Source organism: Dermacentor silvarum, chromosome 2 (assembly GCF_013339745.2).
Source record: "Dermacentor silvarum isolate Dsil-2018 chromosome 2, BIME_Dsil_1.4, whole genome shotgun sequence".
Taxonomy (NCBI): Eukaryota; Metazoa; Arthropoda; class Arachnida; order Ixodida; family Ixodidae; genus Dermacentor; species Dermacentor silvarum.
The window spans coordinates 191,306,793-191,328,485 of record NC_051155.1 but is presented as its reverse complement, the minus strand read 5'-3'; the positions used below and the strand labels follow the sequence as shown (position 1 = coordinate 191,328,485).

The following is a 21,693-nucleotide window of genomic DNA, read 5'->3' as shown; positions in this document are numbered from 1 at the left end:
CTCTAACAGATGTATCTGACAGAACTGCTGGTATATCTCGTTGGTGCCGAGTTACAGATTTCTAAACTTTGAGCTTCAGTCTTGCTGTCGTTCTAACCTTCAACAGTATTTGTAGAAAATTCGAGGTCATAAATCAATATTCTGTTTGTTATAGTTGGCATAATTGAGATATTTCTCCTAAATGCCGTAAATTTAACAAATTTCCTATCAAACTGGTTCGGTAGTTGTTTGGTCAAAGCATTTCTGTGTTTCGCATGCATTTGAATGGGGAAGTTGGTGCTGGCCCTGAGATAAAGCTTCTTCTAATACGAGCCTTGAATCTACTGAATGCAAAAACGCACACTCATTGCGAGCCTGGAGTAAAGAATATAAACAAAAAGTTTTAGATAGAAGCTCCAGCATGCACAGCTGTTGGATATTTTTGAAATATTCAACAGCTGTACATGTCAGCGCGTACAGTATTTGGACAATTGTCTCCAGAAGCCTTCCTCTAATAGTTGGAGGAATGAAATTACCTCAGTAGTACGCTTTATTTACTTTTCTTTCTTTTTTGTGCTTTATATTTGCTGTCAATGAATTCTCTACGTATAACGTATCAGAGGATAATAAGATCCCTTGTCAGAAACCTTATGCCCCGTCTGTCCTTGGTAGCATATACGTTCCTTTTATAAGTCGCAGTTTACTATGACAGACGTGCCAGCTCTAGTATTAAATGAAGAATTTATACTAATACGTATTGTCATTTGCTGTCGTATTGAATAAATTTTTTATTCAGCAAATGGGAGAAATATACACTGGCATGACGGGAGGAAAGAAAATACTTCGGGTGGGCAAAAAGAAAAAAAAAAGTGCCACCCTTGAGTGCAGGCGTGACAGCTATAATCGCCAGATAAACGTTGTTATAGAGCGTTCTCCGATGACTTTCCTGGTGTTTACAGAACCGTACTTGTCTTTGATTTCGAGTATGATTCTTTCTTCGCCTCTGAAAAGTGAAAACACAAGAAGAACATTTTCTCAGTAAAGGCAGCAAGTGCTCTTTAAGCGAAGTATTTTTGTTCTTTATTGAAATGAAAAAGAAAGAAACACATTTAGTGACTTATATAATGGGGACGGTTGCTCATTTTCACGTGATAGTATTACCAAGAAGCAAAATATTGTTACTGTGTGTCGCCAAGTGATCCTTTTCACTTATGAAATCGCTCTACTGTTGCCTTCGTCTCCATCTGCTCACCCCGCTTCAAGCCGTATCGTGTCCCGGACACCCTATATTACTTTGTGTCACACTTTTCACATGCAGTTCTTGTTCGCGTGCACCCAGTCGGTGTATTCGCCGCCGAAAGGTAGGTTTAAAAGTCAGTTATCCTGCGGATGTAGAAAAAGCTGTTCAAGTGTAGCGGACAAGAAAGAGGACGACGTGGTCTCTATATGTCCATCATTTTTTTGTGGCCCCGCTTTGTGCCTGCGTGTAAATGATGTCGATAGGCCCCTTGTCTCAACATATTGTTACATGTAGCTCGTATATATTTCCAACACATGTTGGGAATATCTAGAGCGAAGTGTGACAAGATAGAGCGTGATAAGTCCACATATTGTACTGGACACAAGGCAACAGAGAGAGAGAGGTATATAAGGAAGGCAGGTATTTAACCAGTCAAGAGTCCGATTGGCTACCGTACGCTGGGGGTAGGGAGAAGGGGAAGAGAAAGAAGGGGGAGAGAGAGAGTGGGTGGGAGTATGGAAACGTGCACGGACCGTACTGCAGAGTCAAAGGCGCTCGTACAAACGAGACGCTCTCATAAAGCACAAAAGTGTCTTCACTGCCTTCTGAGCCGATGATCGGTGGGGACGGTGTTCTAGTATAATCTGTTCACTCAGAGGACGATCATCTATCTAGCTTCCTGAATGCGTTAATCATAGATTGTCTTTCTGCTTCAAATTGAGGACAGTGACGCAATAAGTGGTCAATGTTGTCCTCGCATCCGCAGACATCACATGCAGGACTGTCAGACATTCCAATTAGTGTTGAATAAGCTTTTGTAAAGGCAACTCCCAACCACAACCGACACAGAAGAGACGCCTCGCGTCGGTGCAGCCCGGCCGGAGGTCCGAGTTGCAACGAAGGATTTAGTCTGTGCAGTCTGGTGCGCATTGTATGTGCAGTATTCCACTCAGCTAACGAGAGTGTGCGTGCTAAAATGCGAAGCTGTCTCGCAGCGTAGGTCCTTGAGAGAGGAATGGGGACGCGGCGGCCTTCTTGGCTTGACGTGCGAGCTCCTTTATCTGCGTCATCATTTCCTATGATACCGCAATGACCTGGTATCCACTGAAAAGAGATGTCGTGGCCTTTTTCTCTCAAGTGATGGATAAGTTCCACGATTTCCCACGTCAGCTGATCGTGAGTTCCATGTCGGACTGTACAAATTGTAAGGCCGGCCTTGAATCGCAGAAGAGGGCCCATTTTAGGACACAATGGAACATTCAAACACAAAAGGTAAGGACAAGCCAGGAAAGCGCCACACTGAGATCTAAACCAAAATGCGGAGAGCACATCGTTTATTTCTCTGACCAGGAAAATTTCAGTATACGTATGCGTCACACGAATGTAACACGTGATGCCGTTGAAACGGCGATAAAAGATCCTCCAATCAGATATCGTTCACTATAAATCTCAGTAAATCATTAACGTTCAACAAGAACGCAGCCCAAAATCTTAACGAAAACAAACAAACTAGAAAATATAACAGTTACGGCCGTCTCCACTAAAGTAATTGGCCAACACTGTGCATGCCCTGCTGACAAAAATTCTGCGGCATTAAGTTCCGGGATAATCTGAAGGTGTGTAAACAAAAAGGTACAACAAAATGGGGCTATACTCACCCGTTGAGTACGATCACAACGACATCCGATTTTGGCGTCAGGAAGGCTACGTAGCTGAGGTTCTTTGAACTTCGATTAAGACGCGAGTCAATCCTGATACTGCCTCGCGGGAGAAACTTACTGTAAAAAATAAAATTGAAAGAAGGATCAATCCTTTCTTCAAGTTTTATACTCTATATGCAATGAGGCTCTGAAGCTATTGCAGTGGTGAAGCGAAAAAAAAAAGGAACTTGGACATATGATGTACCTGAAGTGTCCTAAGGCGTAGTACATTGGCTGCTTGTAGAACTCCTTAGCAGAAGCGTTGACTATGATGGGCGAGTCAGCGAAATTTCTAGCCCAGTTGGGGCCGCCTTGAGTATCCAAAGCCATGTTCCAGTCCGTCCAGCCGCTAGACCAATGATTTAGGTTCTGTACGTCGAGGAAAGAAGAAACTTGTCATCGCATGCCGTCACTCAAGCGAAAAAGAAATTAACTAAATTGATTCGTGCAGATGGAGATGACGCAAATAAGAAAGCTCCCTTCACTGAATGCGCACTGCGAAGTCGGTTATTTTTTGCATGCTTCGGTAGTCTCTATGATATAGCTTGAAGTCCCGTTTGATCCTATATTTTTATCTCGGGTTAAGGTTAAAGGCATGTTCTGATCATGAGTATCGAGAAAGTTGTGAGGTTGTGATTATCGTCTGAATCGTTACAGCAATTTAAACACGACATGATGTATTGAAAAGCAGGGAGGGTGACCAGAAGGCGTTCTGCTTGGCGATCTTGCACAGCGGAAGTACGTATCCGGATAAAGAGAGAAAAATGAGCGTAATGGGAGAAAAAGAGATAGGCGTACAAACAAAGTGAGCCACGTACGCTATACTACAGCGGTAACAGGCGACGTTCTTCAGGTCTGTCATATGTGGGCCTGTAGGCCTCAGGTACTTGAACAGTGCAAACATTGCCTCGTTCCTTTTGAGGGCATTGGCCTAGAACTTTGTTGTGATAGCAGACGACTGCCCACTCTGTCCAACACTGTGCACATCACTTATTTCTCAGCACTAAATATCAGGGGCAGACACAAATAAGGTGTGTGAGTGCCTCCCCACAGCTACAGGTGTCGCACGTGAGCCCGTCGGTCGTTTTAATGAGGAAATTGACATCGTGTCACGAACGATACAGTATGGTCTGCACACGTTGTGGTAACCCAGGTGGTAGACGCAGTTGTAGATCCGGGGACAACGAGACGAGGTGAAAGCGTTGACTCCCAGAGGGGCAATGCTCATTCACGAGACTGCCAAGCCGCAGCGTCAGTTCATGAAAGTGGAATCGTGACACGTTGACCGCTTCCGTGATCAACAATCGCGTGGCTTTGTGGGAGAATTACACTGAGAGATAAGAGGATAGTAAACCATTGAAGCATGGTGTATACGTGTGTAGGTCACCTTAAATCTCCTTACTTGCTGTGAAATGAGTGACGAAGAATTGTGGCGAAGATGTCTAAACAATCTCAACACTGCCATAGTCTGTTATATGCTAACTGCGTCGCCTGACTTGGCAACATACATTTCACTCCTCGAAACAGGAGGGGTCTCACCTGGAGTATGTCGGTGGCGTACTCCTCAGCGCGACTCCAGCTGCCCAGCATCACCTGGTGATGAGGTCCACTACTATAACCTGTGCAGGCCTCAGAAGGCAAGATAAACTTTCCTGGGTAGTTATGATGCACCATGTCCAAGACCCACGGTCCTATTAGCCAATTCTTGTACCAATGTACAGCCACTCCACTGACGTATTTGGCTGCTTCATGGTCACCCAGAACCTGTGGACCAATGCATGGACAACGTCAGAGTGGGAAAGACCAGTGACACTACTCTGTAAACTTGATCACATCTAATTTCAAGGTGGCGTTTGGACCACCCTTGAAGTAAAATACGCTTACTCAGTGATGGAAAATAAGGCATGGGTCTGACAACAGGTAGAACTGGACGCAAGGTTGCTCAAAAACCTGCCTATTGATGCGTAATAAATGTGTGCAGGGAAAGCAGTTGTGATAAACGAATGATATGTACCTTAATTATAAAGCTTCCGCAGGATCTTGCGTTATTTCTAAGGACTGGAAAGGGTCGCTTAGCTAGAGAAAGAAGAGATCAGCCGAATTATGTAGGCCGGCATGCCTCAATACATTCTATACTGCTACCTCAAAAAGGTAACAGATAAGTTTACCTGTTCTTTACATTTCCTTGAAATCTCTGTGCACATAGTGTGTAGCACTTCATATGAGTGAACGGGACAGGCGCGTACGAGAAGAAAACCTTAGAACAATAATGTGTTTTACATCTGGATGTGGCCAGGTGACTACATACGGGTGGCTACAAAGAAGTGATGATCCTGCTTCCTTATCGTCAGTGAAGGCCGCCTATGCTAAGAGTAGCAGTTAGTTGCTATTTTACATAACCGTTGTAGGGCTGCGAGAGCACTCTGGAACGACCACCCGAATATGCGATAAATATGAAATGAGCAGTGTTCCATTCAAACGCTTCCCATCCCCTCTTTACGTGCCTTTACAGAAAGTGATGTGACCATATGTCAGAGAAAATAATGGATTTGCCAAAAGTGAAGAAAAGAAAAATAAGTTATTTTTAGTTGCACAGCAGGTGTCGTCTGAAACTTTACCGTATTGTACAGCCGTAGTTATGTAGAACGAAAGGGTTATTAAGTGCGAAGAGCTTTAGTGGCGCGGGCTGTCGGCGTGTTATGTGATCTCATGTCGTCATGGTCACGCACAAGAACAGATTCAAAACAAGCGCAGAATTGATCAAAAGCGGTTCAAAATAAAATACCATGATTCAGAATAATGTAAAAGATAGCAATAATCAAGCATTAAGTGCATTAATTAGCAGAAACTCCTGAAAATTGTGTAATGTGGTCTCATGCCATTGTGGTCACGCACAAAAATAAGTTCTCAAAGCAGGCTCAAAACAAGTGCAGAATTGATCAAAACCAGTCAAAAATAAACTAACATGATTCAGAATAATTTAAAAGATATGGGTAATGAAGCATTAAGCACAGTAATTAGCAGAAACTCGTGAGAATCATTTCCCAAACGCCAGTCTGGTACCAGCGCAGCCCAAGAGAGGGCGCCACCACCCCACAAGCGCTCGATTCTCATCACTCTAGCGATACTCCAGTACCTATCAGCGCGCGCCGTGTAGCAAGAGAGAAGGAACAGGGCTTTATAACCAGTTGGCGCGCTCCGGAACTTGCTTTGTGCCATGGACGCCGAGCTGCAGGCGCGCATCGAGCGACAACGCTGGCGCATCACTGCTTCGCACTTCCCCAGATTTCACGTTAGCGCTGGATTTGAACTACACAAGCGCAGGCATTTTATTCGTTTATGAACTTATAGATAAGCGAAGTTCGTGCTCATTGTACTTCGATCAGGTCAATAGTGAGCCTGAGAACACCTACAAGCCTTAATGACTGAGCAACAGCTATTCACGTTGCCGGTATCGCCACGTCGCTTCACACTGCGTCCATTGAGTCATTCACCCCATTTCCCCTCCTCCACTGCGTGTAGTGATTGCCGTCCAACATTCCAGTGCAGATAAACGCATAGAAGCTTGCGTGCTGTCGCTACGCCGCAACGAAAGCAGCCGCGCTTTGTATAGGCTCACGGAGCTACGCTGCTCCGTGTGTCTTCGCTCTCTCGTCCCTCTCGTTTTCGTCTCTTGGTTCTCTTCCTTTGCCCATTAGTGCTGCGTGCACTGAGACAACCTAGGCGACCTGAAAGAAATGGTTTGGGAGGGCAAGCATAGAATTGGAGTTCCTCCCAAACACTCACGCTAACTTTTCCCCACGCATTCGTTTCTTTTGTAAACAGCTTAAACAGCTCTCACCGGATTAGGCGTCGCTAATGTGGGGCTCCGGCATAGCTCTGGAGCGATGTCCCTTTGCGTATAAGGGCAAATGATCAGATCGAACTAATACCCTAATCTTCTTTTGTTTGAATGATCGCCTGGGCAAACATGATTATAATGGATGATGTGGCTTCGAAGGGCATTTGACTGCCCATTGTCGCAGTGGTATCTGTGAGCGGAAATTTGGAAGTTGCATGGTATGGTATGTTATGGTAAAACTTTATTAAGGTCCTTCGGAACGCGCGTCAGCACGTAGCGGGCCGCTCCCACGTCGGTACAGAAAGGCCAAGCCTCTGCATCGCGGGCCCGATGAACAGCCCATAGCTGTGCTTTAAGATCGCGGCTGCTTAGGGCAGCCTCCCATTTGGACGACGTGACGCCGTCGCGTAACGCGGGGCACCGCCAGAGCATGTGTTTCAAGTTAGCTAGGGGCGAGGATAGTGCTGCACAAAAATCCTGATCACCGCACTTGCGCATTAACTAAAGCAGTATTACATGTATTAATCGCACGTGTCTTAACCGGCTGTTAGTAACGCTGCCAACGAAGAACTTGAATCGTTGAAATTTAACTGCAAGAAAGCAAATGTGCGAAGCATATGCAGTAAAATGTGGCCGTCTTTCGTGCTTTTCTTCGTCTCTTCGGATTACCTTTGCATTCATGTTGTCTCCCTGCCGGACACCGTCTTTTATTCGAACATATCTTTGAAATATTGCATGAAACATATCTCAATTTGGCCTGTTCAGGGAAGTTGACCATAATAGGCGGACATCGTTTGAACGAAATGTCGCAATGTTGAGCCAGCTAACTAAAAACATTTCTTAATTAACTTTTAATTACTCATTTATGCCAATATTTGAAATTTTGCGAAGTTGAAAATGAACTGTATTGACCCTTTTCGCGGAGCAGTTTGCTCTAGAGGAACGAGATGGAGCTTTCGGCGGCGCGCCATACGTTGCCTCAGCGAATGCGCACGAATACGAAACCACTACTGCTTCTGCCCTGCTACTATGCGATCAGCTGTCGGAAAAGCAAGTGGGTGTTCGCTCTTGCACTGTGCCCAATTCATGCTGCAAAATGTGTAACGATAAAGGGAAGACATGTGTGGTAGTTAGCTGCAAAAATAGTGATTCGCATATTAAGGAATGGAATCAACCTATTGTCGCCGCTGCTACATAAGGACTGCCTGTGTTGTCGGCCCTTCGCGATGCACGGCTTTCCTTGAGGATAAAAAGGATAATTCATCCGCCAGCGCTGTATAGCTAACCTCCAAAGAAAGGACTTCAACTCCACAACGTCGGCACTTAAGAGTGATTACCGCTCGTTACAAAAGGAAGTAACGCCACTTACTGGCATAGTAAGTTTTTCGCACGTTATTTACACACATCTACCCCTACTCGCACGCAAACTTACACGGACCCTATAGCCAACGTATCAATAATAAGTGAATGTGAGCACACTTGAATCAATGTGCTGAAGCGTGAGTGACGGCGACTACACCAAGACACGAATGTTGGAAGCTGAACGTTTCGTGACAGCCCACAGAGTAAGCGACGGACTAGCGATAATACGTCTTTTCTACAAGCTACCACAAAGTACAGAACATTTACATTCCAAGTTTTGTGCGCCGCAAGAACAAATCTATCGCAGCAGAGCACACCCGCGAGCGCAATTAGGCTGAAAATAAACAATCAGATAGTAGCCTCACCGAGGAACTTACTATTACTGAGTCAGAAACATGACAAGCCGCTGCTTCAAAATGTTTGCCAAATAAAGAACGAGAACAGTGATCCTGATTTAATTCATAAGCGGGAAGTTTGGACAGCTTGGAATACATTTCTAGCCTCGCTTTTAGTGCAAGCAATGTATACGCTGCTCGCGTCGTTTGGACAAGGCGTAATGAGCTATGAAAGCACTTACATGTCCTCTAAAGCTGTGGCCAAAGCTTCGTGTCGTCCACACAGTCACCGTCTACGATATGCGTCGAAACGGAAGTTAAGCTGCGCCGCACCGGCGTCACGCGCTTGAATTGTAAACACGGAGGCAACGGCGGCAGCTGAGGCAAGCAATGGACGCGTCACCACGTAATCAAACATGGCAGCGCTCACGGAAGCGCCGGGAAAAGGGTCAATAGTGAAGTCACGTCTGCTTAGCACAAACCCTAACGCGCGCCACTTTCGAGATATCCATCCTTAATATGTCATACAAATACAGTAGTATTCCATTTAAAGGGGCCCTGAACCACTTTTTATCGAAGTCTAGGAATGAACTTGAAGTTATTATGGGCTATTGCAGAAATACTTTGTCGCAAAAAGTACTTCAATACACTCAGCAGAAGCGGAAATATTGGCAATCAAAGGTCGCGTATGATCCCGCTCGCTGTGCTCCCATTCCTTCTTCGATGCCTTGTACTGTGAAGGCTACGGCGGAGCGGGGCGTGTCCACAACGCTCTGCTTACTGAACACCATTGTGGCGCGTAGTTCAAATTTGATTTTGGATCTACCCGTAACGCCACTACTTCCAATTTTGGCGCCTACGGCGCGCCAAGCGTCTGCCAAACGCTGTTGTCCTCAGCGAGCCGCAGTGCGCTCATTCAGTGGACTCATTGTAGCACCCCGCGGCGGCCGCGGTATCTACGCTACGTAGCAGACATCAGCTACATGCAGCTGTTGTCCGTATGAGCAGCGTTTGCTTCGTGCACTCGCGCCCATATGCTCCAGTCTGGCCGTGCTACCAGCTTGACCGACGGACAGTAGCCACATACAACTTGCGCGTTTTGAAGCGCTATCAATAGCTCAATACGAAGCGATGTCTGCTAAGGTGTCTAACCAGGAGAGGCCAGGAGTGAGCGCGCGCTGACAAGTGTGCGTGTAGTCTTATACCTTACGTTTAGCGTGGCTCGAGTTGAGTGTTCAAAACTAGTCGAAATTAGCAAGACCCGACGGCTACGACACTGATAAGCAGGATGGACAAAGTTTAATTCCTACGCGGCCGAGCGTGAGCAGACGATAGTCGGCTTCTTGCAAAAGCACGTAATTTTTATCGAAATTATAACGCAGATTTTAGCTAACTTCAGCCAGTTTATTAAAATGCGTCAATAAATATAACAGTAACGGTAGGAAGAAGCGCACACCCGTCTTGATTGATGTCAGCTATTGGGCAATATAGCAGCTGCGAATGGGAATCTGCTATATTACGAAATATAGCATCCAGAAAAGAGTGAGGAGCAGGCTTCTGTTGGCGAGAGAGCGCTTCAGAAAAAGGTGATTTCGCGCTCCGCTTGCGAGCTCCACGCGTCACGCACGATTGCAAAATTTGGCTCAGATGTTCACCGCAGCGTATGCTATCCGCGGACTGTCTTTTTTCACCAAGCCCATGGGGTGGTTCAGCACCCCTTTAAGAGTTTTTAACAGTTTCCCCAAAGCCTTCCTATTATATTTCGAGACACAATAACTGGAACGCCATTGCATTTTCAACGGATATCGTTGACAGATACGATCAATGCAGGCAACTTCCGCCCATTGCAGAAATCCCGGTGAAAAGGCAGAGCACTATTTGTCACACACGATTTCTGTAAAATCTGCAATGATGACGACGACGACAATTATGATTATGAGGATAATAATAATAATAATAATAATAATAATAATAATAATAATAATAATAATAATAATAATAATAATAATAATAATAATAATAATAATAATAATAATAATAAACAGGTGGTATATGCCCCGTGCGCGTGCTTTACAATAAACGTAAGTTACAGACAACGCTTGTCTCCATCTTGTGCAGTGATATACAGCTTTGCGTTCTAAAATATTATTAGCAGCACAGACTAGCGCGATCTATTACTTTGTTAGATTACAAGCGGTCCTGCTCAAAATAGAAGTCGTTCTTCAGAAATGGGGCAAGGCCTCCATGCCCTGAAAACTACCATTAGAGTCCAGTCGAAGAAGTGTAATGAACGCACCACGTTTGCCCAGTACCGGATTCCAATTCGGTTGTCGTCGAAAATCATGAGTTTCAGCCTGTCCGGGCCATAGCCTGCCTTGGTCAACTCCGGCCCCAGATCGAGTTTGATGAAGTCCCTCTGTGTCTGGGGTGTGAAGCCCATAGTCTGCCGGGGATAGAATGGTATGAAGCCGGTCGTTGGCTCGTTCTGCGTCGTCAGACCCCACATGGGAACCCCTTGTCGCTCGTACTCTTGGACAAACCTGTACAGCACATGCAGCAAAGGAAAGCAGATATTACGATGCTCGCGTTCAAGAACGACTTGCGTTTATTCTGCTTTTCTGGCATGGGCGCGAGAGTAAACTCAATTATTTGCTGTCTATTTTTTTTCTGAAGTTGTGCTTTTAGCTCGGCTTTAACGATGAGGGTTATGTGCTAAAACAGTTTGATATATCATATAACTCAATATGCCTAAACTCGTCTATGAAGAGGTCAAACTCACTTTTGTGTGGCGTTCGTTTTATCTTAATGTGTTATCTCCAGTGGATAAAAGGAACAAGAAAAGAACCTAGCTATTGAAAACAAATGTACGCGTATTGTAGGCAGTAGATATATGCCTGGGCCTTGAACTGTTTCGCCAGTGCCACTATGTATTGGCTTCTTATACACTTCTGGCATGCTTCCGACCATTTTCTCAAGCGGTTTTATGGCGATGTTAGCGGGCGCCCCTCGTTCCCTATATCTATTTTGTTGATACGCCTATTTAAAATGTATTTGCAACGTTCCATTGAGATGTGCGCGCAGTGCTTGGCCTGTCTACTGCTTTATCCTGAGCGTATCAATGCGTGGCGCATAAACCTGAACGTTGCTTAGACTGACACTAAGCACAATCGTGCGCACTGAATTTGGTTGCATCATCATCATCATCATCATCATCATCATCATCACCAGCCTATGTTTATGTCTACTGCAAGACGAAGGCCTCTCCCTGCGATTTCCAATTACCCCTGCCTTGCGCTAGCTGACTCCAACTTGCACCTGCAAATTTCTGACTTCATCGCTCCACCTAGTTTTCTGCCGCCCTCGACTGCACTTCCCTTCTCTTGGTATCCATTCTGTAACTCTAATGGTCCACCGGTTATCCATCCTACGCATTACATGGCCTGCCCAGCCCCATTTTTATTGCGATAGCAATTATATGGACAATCCAAGCGCATTTCTGCCGTTGCCGTCGCCGTGAGGTTCCGTATAAAGTCCAACGGCGATAAAATCGTCCTGAAGCGCGCGGTGCCCTTTCAAACATTGATCATGTGCATACTCTTGTGCGCAATGACCGTCCGATTACTGTTAGGATGATAGCGGAAGCCTTTAGTTTGAGAATGTCTTCCGTTCGCCGGACTTTTACCGAAAATATTGAAATACAAGATGTTTGCGCCAGAATGGTGCTGAAACTGCTGACTACTGAGCAAAAGCTGCGACGAAAAGAATGTTGCATTGATTGGGAAACTTCAGACGACAGCGATGGATTCTTGCAAGTCGACACCAGTGACGAAACTTTGGTTTAAGGCAAGGAGCGAAAAAAAAAAGATAGGGCTTTTTGACTGCCATGGAATTGTGCACCATGAATTTGTACATAAAGCACGAACTATCACGGCAGATTTACACGTGGAGGTGCTGAAGTATCCGAGATCTTGTGCGCCGCATGTCAGCAAATTTATCGACATATGGGCGCTGGATTCTGCACCACGATAATGCCCCTACGCACTCTGCATTGACAGTGGCTGATTTCTTGGCACGCAATTTGGCACGCAAGTCTACATCTGCACTGAAAAACCTCCCTTCTCACCGAATTTAGCCTCCTGAGACGTTAAATTTATCTCTACACCAAATGCAAACTGATGCTCCGGGTTGGCGTTTCGGGGACGTAAAATTTAAAGAGAAGAGACATCGCTGCTGAAGCAGCAGCAGAAGAGGACATTGAAGGGTGTTTTCAGCAATGGAAGAAGAGCATTTTGAAGGTGACCACATTGATGTATCTGAAAGTTTGGCCGCCCTGTCGTTCCATTGCTTTTATTTCTCTCTCTTCCTCTGAAATGATTTATCTTTAAACGTACTGCGCGAACATTTGGGACAGACTTCGTACGTCAAGCTAACCTCAGCACTAGTTTCCAACAGAGTAGTCAAGAGTTCGACGGAATACCGTCTGGTCAGGTAAAAGCATAGTTATTTGTGAAGCAGGTCACTGACCAAGGTCAAAATGAAAATAAAATGACGAAGTCCATTGTGAACAAGGGACCCGTACGGATCCCGAAACGTCATTTTATTTTCATTTTGACCTTGGTCAGTGACCTGCTTCACAAATAACTATAGTTTCCAACAGGTGCCTTGAATTTAAGCTCGGGTTAAGACAGGCTGTGCTCAGCTTCTGTCGGAGTCCCCCCCCCCCCCCCCTCTTCTCCCCTTCCCCCCAGGAAAAAGTATTGTGCGGAAACGATCGGCGATGATTGTTAATGTGAGCGAATAGACGAATGCTTCTATAGAAAACTATTCGCTCTAATAAATTAATAGTGCGCTTGAGAGCGTATTTTTGTTGCAGTGAAGATATCTAGGCCGCGTTGGTTGTTTCATTGCGTAATTCTATAGAGAACGGAGTCGTTAACCAGCACATATTTGGCGGTAGTATAGGAGGCTACATATATACTAATTCGATTCGTCATATGTGCGTAATCTCCAACGTCGGGAGTGCCGGCGTGGAAGCCAACTGCCATCCTCCTCTCTTTCTTCGGAGACCCCTCCTGCATCCCCCACAAGGAGAGCGGGTGGCGCGAAAAGAGAAGGGCTGTCCTTCCCGAGTGCTCCACCACAGCACCTGAACCTTCAGGTGCCCCATATACTACTCACGTGGCAGCACGTGAGTCTAAAATAGCTATAATAGTCGCCGTTCGGCGACGAACGCACCCTGCAACTTGGTTGCGCGAGAGCGCTCTTTGAGTCCACACCTTCCCGTGTTTCCGCTGGAGAAATGGTATGGTAAAGCTTTATTTAGAGAGGGATGGCTCATCGGCCTATTAAGGGTAATGGAGTTGGGGAATTGGGAGATGAGGACTGGGCCAGCCACCGAGGAATGCCTCCCCGTATGGTATACACCCATGTGGAAAATTCCCGATTCCCCAGCAAAGGCGAACAACGCTCGCAGGACACTGTCGGCCTAAAGTTAACTTGACATTATACGCGCCCTTGGCATCGGCGCCTTTGCGTCGGCGGTGAACGTCTGGGAACCACAAAAAATACAGTCTCCCCAGAACAGCTTGGGGCACGGTGGAAAGCCGCGCTGATCAGCTCAGATCTGCAAGATCAACTATGGGCCATTCAGCGAGCTCGAGAGGCGGCCGGGAGACAGGGTCTCTCTACCGCCCCTGGCGCGGCCTAGGCCCAGGCCTCAATCCGCTGGTCTCAATAAAGTTGTTTCACTCACTCACAAACCACCGACCACTATGAAAACGGCCGAAAGTGCTAAGGAAAGCTGTTCGCTAGAAAGGACCATTTTCAGGATTATGGCTAAAACGGACTTAAGATCATCTCAGGTTTATGAAATGCTTTATCGCGGTGTGAAAATCGTTTTGTTGTTCCATTTTGTCGAATAAATATATTTTTAAATACCGTAGATGCAATGATAAAAAACAATGTTTGTGCAAGATGGCGCATAGCAAGTAGATTGCTGCGCGATGTCTTGCATATTCACCATGCGTCCTTACACAGAGTCATGCATACACTCATAAATGGCACATCTGTGAACAACTGCAACCTGTTTCTTATTGCCACATTTCAGCGTCCACATCTTACGCGTAACACAATGGGCATAATACACAAGATGGCAAATGCGGCACAGGTGTGTCTATGACGCCGTAGCGTCGTACACTGATACCCATTTTGGGCTACAGTACGTAGAGTAACTTTTACGTGAGAGCTCACTGATAAAAAGTGCCCACGGAGCCCTTATGGACACTGCATACCTGACAAAGTATCTTGCCCAGGTCTTGTAGAAGAGACCTCTCGTTCTTTCTTTGAGAAACCCTCGCCCCTCCAAACGTTTGCTGGTCTTCATCCAAGCGGGGCTGCTCCAGGGGCTTCCATAGAGCCATATAGGTTGGGTCGACATAGACATTGCTCTTTTGATATATGGAATCTGCACAGAATGTGGCGATAATGATTGGCGTTGTTTTACTAAATAACTAAATTAGTCGAGTTTGGCGGAAGCTTAGTGGTTTCATCTCATGCGGATAACTTATGCGGCTTCCCAAATTATTTTAACTTGGGGTGTGCGAATATACGGTAATTTCGAATACGAATCGAATGTTCTATTTTATTTCGTGTGTGCGACTGGAAAATAAGGTTCTTGGTAGTGTTTGGGATATTCGACACGAAAAAAAAAAAAAAACATATGTACCATAACAATATTAAGAGCGCATGCAGTCGGAAGCACCAGCTTCCATTTTATAGCGAAGCTCATCGACATAGTAGTATGGTGGCTTCGGACACAGTTCCCCTTTCTTAAAAAGGGAAATAAAAGTTTATTCATTCATTCATTGCTATGGGTACACTGTTCATGGCTACTGGGACACAGTTCATTGCTATTCGGACACAATTCATTTTGTTTTCTTCCAACTGCAAGTGTATGCCTGATTTCGTGCAAATTCGCACACATAAGCCACGGGCGACGGCACATCCGCCCTCCCAAGGCGGAGTCGAGACAAATGGACTTAGTACCATGACTTAGTACCAGCTGGAGTTGGACAGTGACGACTCGGACTAACAGCCGTTCAGAAATAAAGTTTCTCTCTCTCCACCTGACAGCACAACTCTGGGCCGTCTAGCGAGCCGAGGAAGGCGCTTCGAGACAAGGTCTCGGAACCGTGCCCGCGGCGGTTGCCCAGACCCACTAAAAAGACGCCGGACTCTAATCTGATTGATTTGAAAATAAAGTATACTTTCTTCTTCTCCCAACCCTCAACTAATGAACGCGAGCGCGCTGAGTGTAGCCCGGCCGTGAAAACAGTGGTTACTTAGAAATAGCAGGTCTCTTAAAGACAATGCGTACTTCCAGTGATCGCCATGCACTGGCTTAGGTAGCTCGATCCTTTTGCTATATGCACCAGAAGGCACAAGTTTAGCTGCGAGTGAACGCCACGAAAGGCCTGCGCATTTCCAGCAAACTCTTGAAATAAAGACAATCTAATTGCTTACGAATTCTTTCTTCACTAGGTGTTAGTGAAGCATAGCCATGCGAACATACACACTAAGGAACCTTCCGGAAATGAATACCAGTACAGCGGTGCTATAACACAATGAATATTCGTAGTATGCAGGGCCTTTCAGCTACCTTGTAGCCACCTTGTTACTACACTTCAGAAACATAAATATACAAAGTGTACTTTGCTGAGTTAGTAGCATTTGCGTATTGCACACATAGGGTTTACAGTGAAGCTGTATACCTCTCAGTGGTCGGAAAATGTCGTGGCGTAAACACATAACGCCATAATTGAAGGCAAACGGCATATCTTTCTTTTTAATCAGGCATACAGCATATATTTACTTAGTGACGTCACCGCGCTTTCATATATTAAAGGGAGACCCGTCCAGCAACTCGTTCAGTTCATTCTAAGACTGCCATGGGTAGACCACGGAAATTAAAGACACCACAAGAACAGCGTGAATCCAATGCTCGACCATGTGTGGTGTTTGATGCAGCTTCGCTGGACATTCACGTTCGCTGGGCGGGATGGCGGCCCATTTTTTTTTATGACTTAGCCCATGTTGGATGAAACACAGTACATGAAGTAACCGACGCTTTTAGGCTAAAAAGTTTAAAGAACCTGGTGTGTCATTTATTGAAACACTTGGCGCCATTTTCTGTTTAAAAGGTCCAGACATATCTTTGTTAACTGGCAACGATGGCAGTCCACCTTTCTGCAGCAGTTTGCTTGTCCAAGGGTGAAGTGTTGTTATAAGATGGTGGTTTTTCATATGTTCTTGTTGAACCAGGGAAGAATTCAAGCGCTTTACCAAACGGTGCGCACCAAAAGAAATCACGTTTTTACTAAATTTCAACTAACTCAAAGAAGTGATAAGTGCAATATCGACGCAGGCCACCATAAATTATAAGTGCAATTAGATTCTAGATGGAGCTTAAATAACTCTACGCAGTTTAAATTAAAAATTGGTTGATACCTTAAGCTGAAGATCTTCCTCGGTGAGAGTGAAGTTGAGCAGTTTGAAGTCACCGGGGACATCGTCGTAGGTGTACTTTCGCACTGAGAAGTCAGTACTGGCCATCGGGATCCTGCCAATGGAGTATTCTAGCCCTGTCGCCAAACAGCGAGAATATGAATGTGCAATACGCTCAGAAAACCACGTCAAAAGACACGCTATTGGTCATTTATGTCTATAGTTATCAGTAACTCAGATCTGGCTACTTCTCGTACGTGATAAGGGGAATGTTAGAATTAATAACTGCATGCCAGTTTCACTCCAGTTGCATATAACATTTGAAATTTAATTTATAATAGAACTATTTAGCGTAAAACGCATTATCTATGTTTTTAATTTATTCAAAGAGTAGTGCAGGCCTATATTTTAGTCTGAAGCAGGAGTGAGGAGTATAGGCTTACAGTCTGAAACAATATAACCGAAACTCTATACAAATTGCGAAAAGTAAACAGTGCTATATAAGGAGTTTCAGGCACAAGACACAATACAGGTAACATAACAAAATTACACCAAATCAGAGCAAATAAAAGCTCTTAAAGCAAAACTGTTCACTTGAGTGGAGAATATAATTAGTAGTAAATATGTCGCGAGAGAAAGAATTCCATTCACAGTTACCTCAAGTGACTCAACTAGCAAGAGAAAACCTGATAGTTTGGTCAGAGAACCGAAATCATCTAACCGAAACCACACTAACGCCAGCCAACCAAAGCAAGAATACAACTTCTGTTCATTCGAACTGCGTCGAAAAGCCACACATGGTTTCTAAGAAAATCTACAACCTACGGTCAAAAGCTGTGCATGGATGTTGGTTTGAGCTTCATACAATGAGCGAGTTTGGTGGCACGTGCCACCATTCCATTTCAAAAGCGACGCTCATATTATCAGCGTTATCATCACCAGCTGCAGCATTTATCTCAGGCGCACATATTATTTGTGCCGTCCGTTATCGAGAAGCCCTTCGTGAATATGTCGTATACCGTTACCTTCTTTTGAATAGTAGGACTTGATAATGTCATCTTGCATTTTGAGTGGGAGGTTTCTCAGATTTATTCCGACGGCGTCGGTGAAGGCGCCTCCAAAACCAAATATGCTCTGGTACTTTTCGTCTTGGTTTATCGAAAGAACCACAGTGCTGTTTCCGGCACCACGATTATCTCTGGCGGGTTGATTTTTTGTCAAATCCTCGACTTCATTTTTGTCTCCTGGCGAGTCTGTGAAAGAATGGGACAAACCAAGAAAATTGTGAAGCCAGTTTCGCGCGTTTGTAAGAGGGTTCCCGTGAGCACCGAACGCAAGTTTCGTTTACTACTATACATGCAGCATTCTATCGTTTCTGATAAGATCGTAAGACCGATACAATTTATCTCAGTAAGCTCATCACTCTTTACACTTTCAGAGATGACATCAAACATGATATTGTTAGGGTTAACTTATTTGACAGACTTTTACACCTAAATTTTGATGGTCTTAGAAAACGTAAAAATCAATTGAGAAACAGCTCATTTTGCAGGTTTATCGCTTTCGGTAGCAGCATGGTAGTACCAGCATAACGCTTTAGTAAATGGAAGAAAATACTGATACTGCACCGCACAAATTTTTACGCCAACCATCTTTGAAGAGATCTATGCAACATTTAATTAGATGCAAGTTTGTTGGGGATTGTTTGAAATATGCAGAAACTGAACTCACTCATTGAATTCAGGGGCAAGACGGTTCGGGCGAACCGGAGGCCGGCCTTGTTGCTCTCGAAGGCAACCACTTTGCCTCTAGACGGAGGTCCTACGTCACCGATGAAGTCGCAGTGCGTCATGTTACACACGCACACCGGGCTGCCAAAGCCATAGTCCCTCGGCCAGCACTCGGGAGCTGCGCCTTTGGTTCGTACAATATTGTGTGGTTGTTTAAGCTACGTACAATCGTGGAAGTATGAAACGCGAACAAGACAATTTAAGCACTACAAACGCGGGAAATGCAAGAATTTCATAAGCGGGTTCTTTAAAAATAACGGTGGTTCGTTTTCCCTTGAGAAGCACGGTGTACGTATGACACGTTATAGCGATAATGTCTCCCCCACTTCAAGGAATTGGTTTTTTATTTTACTGTGCTAAATTCAATTTTCCTGATTGGTGTTTATTTGTGTACGACTGTAGGCCAAGTTTCTGAGTGAAATGTTCCCAGGTTCTGCCGTATAATAAAGTTTACTCAGTAGCTGAAAAATCTCCCTTATTGAAGTGACCTCGAACACCAAGCTGGAAGGTAATGTATACCTTTCTTCTAAAGATATGTTTGTTCTGATGTATCGAGGTGTGGAAAAGGGATGGGGGTTCTAATTATAACCCTAGTGGTTGCAAAACGCATCTATAGACCAACTGCCAGCCATACGAGTAGTACTTACCTGATATAAGGCCTCCCAGTGCAGCTAGGGTTATCAGTAAGTATTCTCCCATGGTAGAATGGAGACGTCCTGGGATAGCAAAGAAAAAAAAAAAAGGCGCTGTTCAGTAAGAACTCCGTATGATGTGCATAATGTTTTAACAGTGAAGCTGTTTAAGCTAGCCGTAAAAAAATTAATCCATCTCCCGCTAAAGGGAACCATGTGTGGATGCGAAGCAGCGGGGAGATGGCTAGCTTGAGCGGGAGATGGTTTCGCGGAAGCGGCCCGAGCGCTCATCGCGGCGCTGCACAGGAGAGAGAATGAGGCGCGCGCGCTCCGTCATTTTCATACCGCGGAACTACCGTGGCGCCCCCAGCGGAGTATGCAGCTGTTGCACCACCTGTCGAGCGCGCCGCTCCGGATTCCTAGAGGAGAGAAAGGGGGGAGCGTAGGAGAGGAGAGAGAGGGGGAGGGGACGCGCATGTGCTGTGGGGGTGTGGGACGCGGGCGCTGCTCCGTACAGGATTCCTAGAGGAGAGAAAGGAGGAAGCGTAGGAGAGGAGAGAGAGGGGGAGGAGACGCGCATGCGCTGTGGTGGTGTGGGATGCGGGACAACAGACAGAGCCGCAGGCAAGAAATGCTTCGCATTTAAAATGTGTGGTGTTTCACAGAAAGCCAGCCGCGCCGCAGCCATGGCAACCAGCGACGCCGCAGCTGCTAGAACACCTAGCGCAACCTACCACCTGTGTACTGCGTATGCACGGACAACGAACGCGTTTCCCGCGTTCGCGCCGGGGAAAAGCGGGCGGCGCCGGCAGCAGCTCGGCAGCAGCTCGGAGACAGTGCGCGCAACCAGTTTCCGCCGCCGCGCCGAGATCTGAGCATGCGCCGTGAGAACGTTTGGATCTGCGCATGCGCTGACCTTGAGTCAACAGCTATATAAGCGTGTGCGCGGCGGCGCTCGATCAGTAGAAGTCATGGGACGCCCAAAGATAGTTCGTACTTCCAAAGAAGAGGCCGCGCTTCACAATAAATTCCGGAAAATGCTGGGTATGACGTGGTAGTGCTTAGCCTAGCCCAAAAGCCATTACTAGCTAGGTGCCCACCAGCTCCGCTGTCTCTTTAGCATTGTGCCTCCAGTGCAAGCTACGCTAATTTCTTTAAATTTTACTCGCGCTGAAATTGGGCTAGAAAAAAATGTGAAAACTCTCATCTGCACCGTGGCTCGCATTCCATGAGGCACATTTCAATCAATGGATCAATCAATCAACCAATCCAACAATCAGTTAATTCATAAATCAGTCAATCAATAATTAAACTTATGCCCGCCGTAAGTACTACAATGTTATAGGGAAAATAGGTCGCCAGAGAAAAAAGCTGCACCTGCGCAGTTAGATTAAGCTTCTAGCACCCGTGCACGAGCAATTGCACAACGACTTGCATTACAGTTCTGTTTTACAAGAATACTGTTAGGGAGAGTTTTAATAACAGTTGCTCAAGTGATGGAAACCGGTAGAAGGAAGCAGTTACAAAACAATTGAACGTTATGCAATGCACAATTACACAAGTTAGCTGATATTTGAATAACCATTTGCATTGAATAAGGCCGCAATGGCCACATCGCAAATCTTCAGCGAAGGCGCAAGCAACGAAACAAAACACCGCTTCCTTGGAGTCATCATCGATCGTGATTTGTCTTGGACGCCACATATTTCATATATGAAAAAGAGGTTGACTGCAATGGCACATGTATTCAAATTTGTCGGCTGAAAGTCTTGGGGTGCATCTGTGCAATCGATGCTACAGCTGTACCATGCATTATTTATGGGCTTCCTAAGATACAGCCTGCCCGTGCTGGGAAGCACCAGTGAAACGAACGTTCGAACACTCCAGAGTATACAAGCCCAAGTTCTACGGGCGTGCCTCGGCCTCCCTAAGTGTGCATCCACAGCGGCCACAATCGCCATAGCACGTGACCACCCTGTAATCAACGTACTGTGCAGTCGACGCTCTAAGAGTGCACATTCCACATGTCGCAAGGACATCCTTTCACCATCTTGCTTGCCTGCCAACACCTAGGCCGCATACGAGTTTTAGCTGTCTCCTGACTATACACGGAGCATCGCTACCATCGAATCACGTCCATGCAGCATGGCCTTCGTTGCCACTGTGGTCTCTGCATTCACCTCGAATATGCCTCACCATTCCAGGCGTAAAGAAGAAGGCACAAATGCCGTCAGCAGCATTGAAGAAGGCAGCATTATTGCTACTACATGAGGTCCACAGTGACCGCTTACATGTTTACACAGATGGGTCGG

General features: G+C 45.6%; 1 protein-coding gene across 2 annotated transcripts in view; it reads right to left on the bottom strand.

The window, feature by feature from the left end:
• Positions 1 to 248: 248 nt before the first annotated feature.
• The window catches only part of LOC119442347 (lysosomal acid glucosylceramidase-like), a 30,052-nt gene continuing 8,607 nt past the window's right edge, over positions 249 to 21,693 (bottom strand). The window contains exons 2-11 of one of the 2 annotated variants that reach the window (XM_049662066.1): positions 19,397 to 19,465; positions 18,691 to 18,873; positions 17,985 to 18,212; positions 16,963 to 17,096; positions 14,748 to 14,920; positions 10,754 to 10,997; positions 4,459 to 4,683; positions 3,125 to 3,288; positions 2,878 to 2,997; positions 249 to 982 (exon numbers count right to left, since the gene is read on the bottom strand). In XM_049662066.1, the coding sequence (XP_049518023.1) occupies positions 877 to 982; positions 2,878 to 2,997; positions 3,125 to 3,288; positions 4,459 to 4,683; positions 10,754 to 10,997; positions 14,748 to 14,920; positions 16,963 to 17,096; positions 17,985 to 18,212; positions 18,691 to 18,873; positions 19,397 to 19,448 (1,629 nt within the window). In that variant the 5' untranslated portion in view covers positions 19,449 to 19,465 and the 3' untranslated portion in view covers positions 249 to 876. Of the gene's footprint in view, positions 983 to 2,877; positions 2,998 to 3,124; positions 3,289 to 4,458; positions 4,684 to 10,753; positions 10,998 to 14,747; positions 14,921 to 16,962; positions 17,097 to 17,984; positions 18,213 to 18,690; positions 18,874 to 19,396; positions 19,470 to 21,693 lie in introns of those variants that run through there. The other variant, XM_037707190.2, reaches the window with a different exon arrangement.